This window comes from Cetorhinus maximus, chromosome 23 (genome assembly GCF_964194155.1).
Source record: "Cetorhinus maximus chromosome 23, sCetMax3.hap1.1, whole genome shotgun sequence".
NCBI lineage: Eukaryota > Metazoa > Chordata > Chondrichthyes > Lamniformes > Cetorhinidae > Cetorhinus > Cetorhinus maximus.
Window position 1 is genome coordinate 63,967,726 of NC_135901.1, and position 14,285 is coordinate 63,982,010.

At 44.7% G+C, this 14,285-nt stretch overlaps 2 protein-coding genes across 2 annotated transcripts in view; one reads left to right on the top strand and one right to left on the bottom strand.

The window, feature by feature from the left end:
* LOC144698085 (uncharacterized) overlaps positions 1–3,065 on the bottom strand; it is a 48,528-nt gene extending 45,463 nt beyond the window's left edge. The window contains 1 exon segment of the mRNA XM_078570007.1: positions 2,983–3,065. Coding sequence (XP_078426133.1) covers positions 2,983–3,065 — 83 coding nt within the window.
* The window catches only part of LOC144697683 (uncharacterized), a 672,764-nt gene that overhangs the window by 320,536 nt on the left and 337,943 nt on the right, over positions 1–14,285 (top strand). The gene's annotated exons all lie outside the window — the stretch shown is intronic.

The following is a 14,285-nucleotide window of genomic DNA, read 5'->3' on the forward strand; positions in this document are numbered from 1 at the left end:
TCATACCTCCTACATTCATGTCTACATCATTAATGTCCACTAAAAACAACAAGGGACCCAGCACCAAACCCTGCAGTATGCCACTGGACACAGGCTTCTAGTCACAAAAACAACCTTTGACCATCACCCTCTGCCTCCTGACACTGAGCTAATTCTGGATCCAATTTGCCAAATTGCCCTGGATCACATGGGCTCTTACCTTCTGGACCTGTCTCCCATGCCAGACCTTGTCAAAAGCCTTAGAGAATTCCATGTGGACTACATCAATTGAGCTACCCTCATCTACACACCTCGTCACCTCCTCCAAAAATTCAATTAAATTTGTTAGACATGATCTCTCACTGACAAAGCCATGCTGACTATCCTTGATTAATTCTTGCCTCTCCACGTGGGGATTAATTCTGTCCCTCAGAACGTTTCCAAAAGTTTCCCTACCACTGATGTTGGACTTACTGGCCTATTAGCTCCCTGGTTTATCCCTACCATTCTTCTTTAATAATGGTACCACATTAGCTGTCCTCCAGTCCTCTGGTACTTCTCCTGTGACCAGAGAGGATTTGAAAATTAATGTCAGGGCCCCTGCAATCTCCCCCCCTTGCCTCCCACAGCACCTGGGATACATCTCATCTGGGCCTGGGGATAAATACACTTATAAGGCCCAATAAAATCGCTAATACCTGCTCCCTCTCAATACTCATTTGTTCAAGTATATCACAGTCCCACTCCCTGATTTCTGTATCTACATCGTCCTTCTGTATAGTTAATACAGATGCAAAGTACTCATTTAAAACCTCATCTACATCTTCTAGCTCCTCACACAGATTGCCATTTTGGTCCCTGATGGGCCCTAATCTTTCCCTGCTTATCCTCTTGCCCTGAATATACTTATAAAATGCCTTTGGATTTTAACTTATTTCACCCAGCTGTGTTTTTCATGCCCCCTCTTTGCCTTCCTAATTTCTTTTTTTAATTAACCCCCTGCACTTTCTCTACCCATCAAGGGCTCCAGCTGTTTTGAGCCCTCAGTATGTACCATAAGCTTCCCATTCCCCCCCCCCACCCCACCCCCTTATCTAATCCTGTCAATTCCTCAACATCCCGGTTTCTCTGGACTTGTTGGTCCTTTGTGGGAAAATGTTGGTCCTGCACACTATTTCCTTTTTGAATGACTCCCACTGCTCTGATGTTGATTTTCCTACAAGTAGCTGCTCCCAGTCCACTTTGGCCAGGTCCTGTCTTATCATATTGAAATTGGCCTTCCCCCAATTCAAAACCCTTATTTTCGATCCATCTTCGTCCTTTTCAGTAACTAATTAAATCTTACGGAGTTATGGTCATTATTACTGAACTGCTTCCCCACTAACACTTCTACAACTTGCCCAGCTTTGTTCTCTAAAAGAAGGTCCAGCACCTCTCTTGTAGGACTTTCTATGTGCTGGCTTAAAAATCTCTCCTGGATACATTTGAAGAATTCAGCCCCCTCAAAGTTTTCACACTTTGTCTATCCCAGTTAATATTGGGGAAGTTGAAATCCCTGACTATTATTACTCTATTATTTTGACACTTCTGAGATTTGCCTACATATCTGCCCTTCTATCTCTCCCTGACTGTTTGGAGGTCTATAGTATGCTCCCAACAATGTGATTGCCCCCTTTTTGTTTTTAAGTTTTACCTATACAGCCTGATTTAACAGCAGCTCACACTTACACTGAAGATGTTCAAGGTAAAATACTGTCTTTCCCTTTTACCGTATTCCAGTGCCGTGCCAGGGTATACAATTCCGTTCGCATAGATTTAAGAAAAAAGAAATTCTAACATACCGCAAGATTCCCCACACCTTTTAAAGCACTTCTCACACTCTGGTCATTTAAAAGGTCTCTTGTCAGTGTGAATGTGGTGTCCCAGGTGGGATGATGTCCTGAAGCTCTTACCACACTGTGAGCAACTGAACAGCCTCTAGCCAGTGTGACTTCAATGTGTTTCAGCAGGTCAGTCCAAAGAGACAAACAGTTCTCTGGGTTTGAGTTTGCGATGTGTAAATCCTCCCCTTCTAATCCCCTGTAAAAGGAGTTTCCAAACACTCGGTGTAAACTGGGCTCCTGGAGTTTCTAATCCGGGTTTGGAGTCCTACACCGGGTGTTTGTGAACCCTCCCAGTCCACCCTCCGGCTCCATTCCTCTCCTGCACTCGGCCCTTTCTCACCCGCTGGACTTTAAATTCCACCGCAACAAAAACAAAAATACCTGGAAAAACTCAGCAGGTCTGACAGCATCTGCTGAGAGGAAACAGTTAACGTCTCGAGTCCATATGACTCTTCAACAGAACCAAGTAAAAATAGAAGAGGTGAAATATAAGCTGGTTTAAAGGGGGTGGGACAAGTAGAGCTGGATAGAGGGCCAGTGATAGGTGGAGATAACCAAAAGATGTCACAGACAAAAGTGCAAAGAGGTGTTGAAGGTGGTGATATTATCTAAGGAATGTGCTAATTAAGGGTAGAAAGCAGGACGAGCAAGGTACAGATAGACCTAGTGGGATGGGGTGGAGGGAAGGAATTGAAAAAGGCTAAAAGTTAGAGATAAAACAATGGATGGAAATACATTTAAAAATAATGGAAATAGGTGGGAAAAGAAAAATCTATATCAATTATTGGGGAAAAAAAATCCACCGCCTTCGTCCCGGTCCCCCGCCCACACTGCGCATGCTCCACTCCCAGCAGGCTCCGCCCCTCACTCCGATTGGCTGGAGAACCAAATGCTCCCGCTCGGTCCTCCAACCACGCCCCTTCTTCCTATTGGTCCGGAGCTGCCGCCAATCATTTGAAGTCGGAACATGCGCAGTCCGTGGAGACAGACGGGAGCTCGAGCGAACGGATTTTAAATGCGGGTTTAACAAAGACCGAGTGCAGATCCAGAACCGAAAATAAACCCGTGAACAGAGATAGGGCCGGCGGATGAATTTAGAAGCTTCATAAACTCAAGGTACCGGCCCCAATTCCTCAATAAGAAGCCACCAATGCCGGGTTTGCTCGGCGCTGCGGGAGAAATGCCCGAGTTAACGGCCGCCATCTTTATAGGGGCAACGTGGAGATTGGCGCATGCGCGGCCGCCATCTTGATTGGCCAATGTGCTACAGAGCGCATGCGCAGCCGCCATCCTCACGGGCACAATGAGCAACAGCCCGAGGGAGACGTTCATAAAATATGTGTTCACCAGGAGTTTTAGATCAGCAACAATAGAATTATAAACCCACAGTCACTCAGCAGTACAGAATTTAAACATTGCTGAAAAAGGGTGACATATTGCTGATATTTCATGTTGCACTCCTCTGGACAGATGCAAAAAACCCAAATTTCTCAGTGAATAACAACTTATGCTGCACAAGGAAAGGGTGTTGACTGGTTCGCCAGTCTGCTCTGATTGGTCAAGGCATTGCCATGGAGAATGCACCAAAGAGCTATCATCCTTTTGTTTTATTCAACAAACGGCCCCATCCCTGGACATGTCCCTTCTGTCTGCAGTTGACAGATCCCTGTGTATGAATATATGCAGCTTCTAGCAAGCATAAGTGAGCCACATTATGAGCCCGACTGATAATCTTTGAAATTTGATATTCTTGCGCCTGTCTTGATGAGTACAAGAGAAAAGGTTTCAACAGAATGTCTCTTTTTTTAGCAATACTCAAGTGTCTTAAAGGGGGAAAATGTGGTAGACAGAGGGAGAGGTGTAGGGAGAGAATTTCAGAATTTGGGAACGAGGGAACTTAAGGCAAGGTCATTAATGCTGGAGCGATTAAAATGGAGAATGTACAAGCTATCAGAATTCGAGCAGTGCAGATATCTCAGAGGGTTGTGGGGCTGGAGGAGATTACAGAGATAACGAAGGGCGAGGCCATGGAGGGATTTGAAAACAAGGATGAGAATTTTAAAATCAAGCTGTTGCTTGACCGGGATCCAAGACGGTCAGGAAGCAAATGGGTGACAGAGGAACAGGACTTGCTACGAGTGAAGATGTGGACCGCAGACCTTTGGATGGCTTCAGGTTTACGGAGAGTAGAATGTGGGAGACCAGCCAGGAGTGTGTTGGGATAGTCGTTCAAGTCTGGAGGTAACAACGGCAGTGATTAGGGTTTCAGCAGCAGATACACTGAGACGGGGTAAGGCCGGGTGATGTTGCAGAGACGATCTTAGTGACGGCACAGATATGAGATCAGAACCTGATCTTGAGATCAAATATAACACCGAGGTTATGAACAGACTGGTTTAATCTCAGACTGTTGCAGGGCGAGGGATGGAGTTGGTATCTGGGAAATGGAGATTGGAGCAGGGACTGAAAACAGTGTCTTCAGCCTTCTCAGTGTTTAATTGGAGTTAATTAGTCATCAGGAAGAGAAGCAGGAACCAGAATGGGCCATAAGACTGATCCCAGGTTTAACTTAGTTAGAGAGGGAGAGAAGGAAGGAAGGAAATCCTGGGAGGTTTGGAGAAACCACCTTCACAATTACACATTAAATCTCCACACAGTAAGTTTTGGACACAATGTTAATACCTGCTATTCTGTATGGTTGGTCAGAGGGTTTCAGATTAATGATTTGTCATGAGTAATGACTGAAGTGAATGATGAAACATAGTGTTATCTTCAGTTGGACAAATTTGTTAAAAAGATACAGGAAGAATTATCCAAAACTCTTTTTGGCTTCAGCACAGGGAGGAGGGCGAGTGTGTGGGACAGGGATTTGCAGCTTTGGGAGAAGAAGACAGGAAATAATGTTCCATAGAAATGAGAATTGTCTGCTCTGAATTTCTATCCTGTTCTTACAGTGATTACTTTTGTAAACTCCTTTCACAGGGTATCGGAAGGGGAGGATTTACAGAGAGGGAACTCAAACCAAAAATCACATCAATATCTGACAGTCACTCGATTCATCAGGACCTGAATATTATCATCTTTGAATGTGGAAGGAGAAATGTCTGTTCTTTCTGTGGGAAAAGATTTCAAACATCAGTGTGACTGGAAAAGCACCGAGACACACACACCCGAATGAGAGTGTTCCAGTGAACTGACTGTGGAAAGAGCTTTAACCAGTTACACAGCCTGAAATAACATCACACCATTCACAGCAGGGGGAAATTGTACACGTCTTCTATGTGTGGACAAGGATTCAACTGATCATCAAACCTGGAGAGACACAGGGACACTTGAACCATGGAGAAACCGTGGAAATGTAAGGACTGTGGGAAAGGATTCAATTACCTATCCTAGCTGGAAATCCATCGACGCAGTCACACCGGGGAGAGGCCGTTCACCTGCTCTGAGTGTGGGAAGGGATTCACTCAGTCATCCGACCTGCGAACACACCAGCGAATTCACACTGAGGAGAGACCATTCACTTGCTCTGAATGTGGGAAGGGATTCACTCAGTCAACTGACATGCTGAGACACCAGCGAATTCACAGTGGGAAGAAGCCATTCATCTGCTCTGAGTATGGGAATGGATTCACTTACTCAACCAACCTGCGAACACACCAGCGAATTCACAATGGGGAGAGACCATTCGTCTGCTCTGAGTGTTGGAAGGGATTCACTCAGTCATCTGACCTGCTGATACACTGGCGAGTTCACAGTGGGGAGAGACCGGTCACCTGCTCCGAATGTGGGAAGGGATTCCCTCAGTTATCCAGCCTGCTGAGACACCAGCAGCTACACACTGGAGAGAGGTCGTTCACCTGTTCCGAGTGTGGGAAGGGTTTCACTCAGTCATCCCAACTGCTGATACACCAGTGGTTTCACAATGGGGAGAGGCCATTCACCTGCTCTGAGTGTGGGAAGGGTTTCACTCAGTCATCCCACTTGCGAATACACCAGCGAATTCACACTGGAGAGAGACCATAAGAACATATGGAATAGGAACAGGAGCAGACCATTTGGCCTCTCATGCTTGCTGTGCCATTCAATAAGATCATGGCTGATCTTCTTGCGTTTGAATTTCCACATTCCCATCTAACCCCGATAACCTTTGATTCCCTTGCCTAACAAGAATCTATCTACCTATATCTTAAAAATATTCAATGATCGCGCCTCCACCGCCTTCTAAGGCAGAGAATTCCAAAGCCGCACATCCCTCTGAGAGAAAAAATTCTCCTCATCTCTGTCCTAAAAGGGCAACCCCCTAATTTTGAAACGGTGCCCCCTAGTTCTGGACTCACCCACAAGAGGAAACATCCTTTCAACGTCCACCTTGTCAAGGCCATTCAGGATCTTATCTACTTCAATCAAATCACTCCTCCCTCTTCTAAACTCCAGTGGAAACAAGCCCAGTCTGTCCAACCTTTCCTCATAAGACAGCCCACTCATTCCAGAAATCAATCTAGTGAACATCCTTTGAACCGCCTCCAATGCATTTATATCCTTCCTTAAATAAGGAGACCAAAACCGCACACAGTATTCAAGGTGTGGTCCTGTATAACTGAAGCATAACATCCTTACTTTTATGTTCAACCCCTCTCGTAACAAAGGATAGCATTCCATTAGCCTTATTAATTACTTGGTGTACCTGCATACAAACCTTTTGTGACTCATTTACTAGAACACCTAGGTCCCTCTGCACCTCAGAATTATGCAGCCATTCTCCATTTAAGCAATACTCTGCTTTTTTGTTCTTCCTGCTTAAGTGACCAACTTCACATTTTCCCACATTTCACCCCATTTGCCAGATCTTTGTCCACTCATTCAATCTATCTACATCCATCTGCAACCTCCTCATATCCTCTTCACAACATACTTTCCTGCCTATCTTTGTGCCAAATGCCAATTTAGCGACCATGTCTTCACTCCCCTCATCTAAGTCATTGATGTAAATCATAAAAAGTTGAGGCCCCAGCACAGATCCCTGTGGGACTCCATTCGTCACATCCTGCCAATCAGAAAAAGACCCATTTACATATACTCCCTGCTTTCTGCCAGCCAGCCAATCTCCTATCCATGCTAATAAGTTACCCCCTACACCATGTGCTTTTATTTTCCGTAATAATCTTTGATGTGGCACCTTCTCAAATGCCTTCTGGAAATCCAAGTCCAGCACGTCTACAGGCTCCCCTTTATCCATTGCGCATGTTACTCCTTCACAAAAACTCCAGTCAGTTGGTTAAACAGGATTTTCCTTTCACAAAACCATGCTGACTTTTCCCAATTGCCTTGAGCTCTTCTAAGTGCCCAGCTATAACCTCCTTAATGAATGATTCTGATAACTTCCCCACGACAGACGTCAAGCTAACTGGCCTATAGTTTCCTGTTTTCTGCCTCCCTCCCTTCTTGAATGGAGGGGTTATATTTGCTACTTTCCAATCTGATGGAACCTTTCCAGAATCTAGCGAACTTTGGAAAATTAACACCAGCGCACCGACTACCTCATTAGCCGCCTCTTTTAAGACCCTAGGATGTAGTTCATTGGGTCCCAGAGACTTGACATCAGCAGCTCCTTCAATTTTCTCAATACCATTTCCCCAGTTATTTCAATTTCACCAAGTTCCTTTCTCTTGTCACCTTCTGATTTGCAGCTATTACTGGAATGTTTTTTGTATCCTTTATATTGAACACAGAAGCAAAATATTATTAATTTCTTCCACCATTTCCTTATCTACTATTAACTCCCCACTGTCACCCTCTAGAGGACCAACACTCACTTTGCTCACTCTTTTCCTTTTTAAGCACCTGTAGAAACACTTGCTATCCATTTTTACATTTCTAGCAAACTTCCTCTCACACTCTAATTTCTTTCCCCTGATTAACCTTTTAGCCATTTTCGACTGTTCTTTATATTCTGTCCAATCATCTGTCCTGCTGCTCATCTTTGCGGAGTTGTATGCTTTTTCCTTAAACTTGATGCTTTCCTTAACTTCTTAAGTTAACCACAGATGGGGGGGTCCTCCCTTTATAATTTTTCTATATGGTCAGGATCCATTCTGAATACTCTGAAATATCCCCTTAAATGTCTGCCACTGCTTCTCTATTCATCTATCCTCTAGCCATGTTTCCCAGTTCACTTCAGCTAGCTCAGTTTTCATCCCCACATAGTTGCCCTTATTTAAGTTTAAGGTACTAGTCTTTGACCCACTCTTCTCCCTTTCAAATGTAAAATTCAACCATATTGTCCTCGCTGCTACCTAGCAGTGCCCTTACTCTGAGGTCATTAATTAATCCTGTTACATTACACAATACCAAGTCAAATATAACCTGCTCTCTGATTGGCTCCTGAACATGCTGCTCTAAGAAACTATCTCAAAAGCATTCTAAGAACTCCTCATCCAGGCTATTACTGCCAATCTGATTTTTCCAGTTAATGTGTAGATTAAAATCACCCTTGATTATTGTCGTCCCTTTATCACAAGCACACAATATTTTCACTTCAATACTTTGTCCTATAGTATGGCTGCTGTTAGGGGCCCATCAACCACTCCCACTAATGACTATTTTTCCCCTACTATTCCTCATCTGCACCCAAACCAATTCTACATCCTGATCTCCTGATCCAAGGTCATCTCTAACTATTGCACCAATGCCCTCTTTGATTAACAATGCAACCCCGCCACCTTTACCTAGCTTCCTATTCTCCTTGAATGTCATGTACCCCTCAATATTAAGGACCCAATCTTAGTTGTCCTGCAGCCACGTCTCCATAATTACTAACAGATCATATTTATTTACTTCTGTGTGAGTCATCAATTCATTTACTTTGTTTTGAATGCGATGTGCATTCAGATAGAGAGCCATCAGTCTTGTCTTTTTGTTACCGTTGTAACATCTAGTCTTGACTGTTGATTTATTCTCAGGTTTTTTTCTCTCAGTCCTTTCCTGCCATTCTCTGACCATCATTTCTCATCTTACTATTTTGCTCTCCTCTCTTGACTCTACACCTTGAATTGCTACCTCTACCCAAGCTTGATCCCTCACCGCTCTTGTTTAGTTTAAAGCCTTCTCTACTTCCCTAGCTATGCGATTTGCGAGGACACTCATCCCAGCACGGTTCAGGTGTAAACTGTCCCAATGGTACAGCCCCCACTCTCCCCAGCACTGATACCAGTGCCCCACAAACCGGAACCCAGTTCTCCAACACCAATCTTTGAGCCACGCATTGGTCTCGCTAATCTTATTTGCCCGATGCCAATTTGCACGTGGCTCAGGTAATAATCCAGAGATTATTACCTTTGAGCTTCTGCTACATAATTTGGTACCTAGCTCCTCATACTCACTTTACAGAACCTCTTTCCTAGTTCTACCTTTGTCATTGGTACATACATGGACCACGACAACTGGATTCTCCCCCTCCCATTGCAAGTCCCTCTCCAGCCCTGAGCAGATGTCCTGAACCCTGGCACTGGGCAGGCAACACAGCCGTCTGGACTCTCACTTTTTGCTGCATAAAACAGTGTCAATGCCCTCACTATCCTACCCCCTACTACCACTACATTCCTTTTTGCTCCCCCTGCGTGAATGGCTTCCTGTACCACAGTGTCATGGCCAGCCAGCTCATCCACCTTGCACATTTCACTTTCTTCCACACAGGTTGTGAGCACCTCAAACCTGTTTGACACTTGCAAAGTCTGAGACTCCTCCACTACTGCCTGCTCAGTCCCATTACCTGCTTCACTGACAGTCACATCCTCCTGTCCCTCATTGCTGATCAAACAGATGACCCTCTTCTAAGAGATGTGACTGTCTTCTGGAACAAAGTATCCAGGTATTTCTCCACATCCCTTATGTTGCGCAGTGTCTGCATTTCGGTTTCCAGATCAATAATCCTGATCCGGAATTCCTCAAGCTGTTTACAATTCATGCAGACGTGCTTGTCATGGATCGCCTTGGCATCCAAAAGCTCCCACATCTCACAGCTGCAACATAACCCCTGTCCTACCATTCTAACTTATGTTATTTAGTTAATTTACTTTAATTACTTTCTTCCTATGTATGCTACAATTTACTGTGTTTACTGAATGCTAGTACCACTGACAACTAAAGATTATATGCTTCTTAACTACAAGGTATGTGTATTAGATGTTATTTAAGTAACTCTATTTTATTGCCTGTTTAAAATCTTTGTTGTTTTATTTGAATTTTAAAGCTTTCAAATTTTGGTTTGTTATTGTAAAGTTCTTTTTATTTATAGATCTACCTGAACTCGCCTGTCCTAAGCTGGTTTCTCACACACTGTCCCTTAGACTGAACACTTACCGACCAATCAACGTACCAGCTTCCTGTGACATCACAGCTGCCTCTTTCCCCCCACTCCTGCTGCCTCACAGCAGCTGCAAAAGTGAAACAGCCCATTCCTCACTCAAATCCCCCGTCTGTATTTATAGACGTTCCTCACTCAAATCCCCGGTCTGTATTTATACACATTCCACACTCAAATACCCCGTCTGTATTTATAGACGCTCCTCACTCAAATCCCCCGTTTGTGTTTATAGACGTTCCTCACTCAAATCCCCCGTCTGTATTTATAGGCATTCCTCACTCAAATCCCCCGTCTGTATTTATAGACGTTCCTCACTCAAATCCCCGGTCTGTATTTATAGACATTCCTCACTCAAATCCCCCGTCTGTATTTATAGACGTTCCTCACTCAAATACCCCGTCTGTATTTATAGACATTCCTCACTCAAATCCCCCGTCTGTATTTATACACATTCCTCACTGAAATCCCCCGTCTGTATTTATACACATTCCTCACTCAAATCCCCCGTCTGTGTTTATAGACGTTCCTCACACAAATCCCTGGTCTGTATTTATACACATTCCTCACTCAAATCCCCCGTCTGTATTTATAGACGTTCCTCACTCAAATCCCCTGTCTGTATTTATAGACATTCCTCACTCAAATCCCCGGTCTGTATTTATAGACGTTCCTCACTCAAATCCCCCGTCTGTATTTATACACATTCCTCACTCTTCACTCAAATCCCCCGTCTGTATTTATAGATGATCCTCACTCAAATCCCCGGTCTGTATTTATAAACGTTCCTCACTCAAATCATCGGTCTGTATTTATAGACACTCCTCACTCAAATCCTCACTCTGTATTTATAGACGGTCCTCACTCAAATCCCCGGTCTGTATTTATAGACACTCCTCACTCAAATCCCCGGTCTGTATTTATAGACGTTCCTCACTCAAATCCCCCGTCTGTATTTATACACATTCCTCACTCTTCACTCAAATCCCCCGTCTGTATTTATAGATGTTCCTCACTCAAATCGTCGGTCTGTATTTATAAACATTCCTCACTCAAATCCCCGGTCTGTATTTATAGACACTCCTCACTCAAATCCTCACTCTGTATTTATAGACGCTCCTCACTCAAATCCCCGGTCTGTATTTATAGACACTCCTCACTCAAATCCCCGGTCTGTATTTATATGTGTTCCTCACTCAAATATCCCATCTGTATTTATAGATACTCCTCACTCGAATCCTCGGTCTGTATTTATAGACACTCCTCACTCAAATCCCCGGTCTGTATTTATAGGGGCTCCTCAGCTCCCCACTGTCTCCTGCAGGTCTGCTCCGCTCTGACTCCCAGCAAGGTAGGCCTCACTCGAATCCCCGACCTGTATTTCTAGGTGCTTCTCATCTCCCGCGTATCTCCCACAGGTGCACTCTGCTCCAACTCCCAGCAAGGTAGAGGTTTGGAGCCAGTGACTATGGAGTGGAGTTTGTAGCGAGGACTGAAGACAATGGCTTTCGTCTTCTCAATATTTAAATGGAGGAAATTTCTGTTAATCCAGTACTGGATGTCAGACAAGTCAGGACGGTGTGTGACTTGGAGGGGAACTTGGAGGTGATGGTGTTCACCTACACCTGTTACCCTGGTCCTTCTAGGGATGGAGATTTAGAGTTTATCCCTCTGATTTATCCAATGCCTCTCCAACCTCTCTCTCTATTTGCTCCGATGGAGTCCAGAGTCTTGTGTAGGCCCAGACCGAGTGGCAGGTTCCCTTCCCTGAAGGACATTGGTGAACCAGTTGGGTTTTTATGACAATCCAGCAGTTTTCATGGTCACTTTTTCCTCGTGCCGGCCCCACAAATTCCCAGATTCATTCAGCTCAATTTCACAACCTGCCTTTGTGTTTTTGTGGGTTCTCTCTCACTCCCTTTTTTCTGTTTTAAATCAATTTCACAGAGTATTAGAAGGGGAGGATTTTAATTTGGGGAAGTGAAATAAAACATCACATCAGGGTCTGATGGACACGCCAAATTTGTGGTAACCTGAGTATCATTGGATTTTGAACATGGAAGGAAAAAGCACCGTTCACAGTGGGGAGAAACCGTACACGTGTTCTCTGTGTGGACGAGACCAGCCGATCATCTGGCCTGTCAGAACATAAATGCTGGGAGAAGCTGTGGAAACGTGCAGATTGTAGGAAAGGATTCACTTATGCAGTTCAGCTGGAAACTCACCGAGACAGTCACACTGGGGAGAGGCTGTTCTCCTGCCCAGAGTGTGGGAAGGGATTCATTAATTCATCCAACCTGCTGAGGCACCAGAGAGTTAACACGGGGGAGAGACCGTTCACATGCTCCATTTATGGGAAAGGATTCACTCAGTCATCCAGCCTGGTGATACACCAGTGTGTTCACACTGGGGAAAAGCCGTTCACCTGCTCCGAGTATGTGAGGGGATTCACTGACTCATCCAACCTGCTGGCGCACCAGCGTGTTCACACTGACGAGAGACCATTCAGGTGCTCTCACTGTGGGACTGGGTTCAGACGTTTATCTGAATTCACCGTACACCAGCGAGTCCACACTGGGGAGAGGCCATTCACCTGTACGTGGGAAGGGATTCACTCAGTTATCCACCCTGCTGAGGCACCAGTAAATTCACAATGGGGAGAGACTATTCACCGGTACGGAGTGTGGGAAGGAATTCACTCAGTTATCCACCCTGCTGAGACATGAACAAACTCGCACTGAGGGGAGGTCATTCAGCTGCTCCGAGTGTGGGAAAAGATTCACCCATTCAAACAACCTGGTGAGACACCAGCGAGTTCACACTGGGGAGAAGTTGTTCAGCTGCTCCGAGTGTGGGACGAGATTTGCTCAATGATCCCACCTAAAGACACATCAATAAATTCACACTGATGAGAGACCTTTTAAATGTCCAGACTGCAAGAAGTGCTTTAAAAGTTCTGGGGAACTGGTGTCCCATCAACTGGTTTACACTGATGAGAGACTGCTTAGGTGCTTTCACTGAGGGTTTAGGTGATCCTCTCAACTCGCTGTACACCAGTGAGTTCACACTGGGGAGTGGCCATTCAGATGCTCCAAGTGTGGGAAAGGATTCACTCAGTCATCCCACCTGCTGACATACCAGCGAGCTCACACTGGGGAGAGACTGTTCACCTGCTCTGAGTGAATCCCTTCCAACACTCGGTCAGCTAACCGGGTGAAACACCGGTAATTTCATAAGTAACTGCAGTGATTGGATTTTGCTGTTAATCACATCCAGGACATGTTCATTGGGGTCTGTTTCTGCTGATGTTAATAAACCCCAGCCCTGTCATTCTGGTTAATATTCTGTATAAAAATCAAATAAATCAGTTTTGTGTTAAACACAGTGTGTTGAGTCTTTTTAATATCTTGAACACAAGTTAGTTCCTTTGAAGCGCATTCCCTCTCCTTCAAATATGCCATCATCACTCCCTCCTCAATAAAACCAATCCTTGACCCCAATGTCCTTGCAAACTATCTCCCCATTTCTCTCCACCCTTTCCTCTCCGAAGTCCTGGTCACCTCCAAAATCCATGCCAATCTTTTATGAAACTCCATGGTTCAATCCCTCCGATAAGAAAATTGCCCCGGCCACAATATTGAAACAGCTCTCGTCAAAGTCAAAAATTACATCGTCTGTGAATGTGACAAAGGTAAATTCTCCCTCAGTGTCCTTCTTGGCCTGTCTGTGGTCTTTGACACCATTGACTGAACCATCCTCCTCCAATGCCTCTCCACTGGTGTCCAGCTGGGTGGGAATACATGCTCCTGATTCCTTTCTTATCTATGTCATTGTAGCCAGAGAATCACCTGCAGGAGCTGAGATTATTTGAGTTACATTTTCATTGACTCACACTCGGTAAGTGATCAGGTGTCACTGAACTTTGACACACAGATGTTTCATTATCACTTTCACAGTGACCGTGTCTGACAGGCCAAGTCCTTCTTTCTGCAGCAGCCCTTCTTGATCAGATCAACAGAGAAGAGTGAAGACATAGCCACTTCCCAAGCTCATAGCAATGA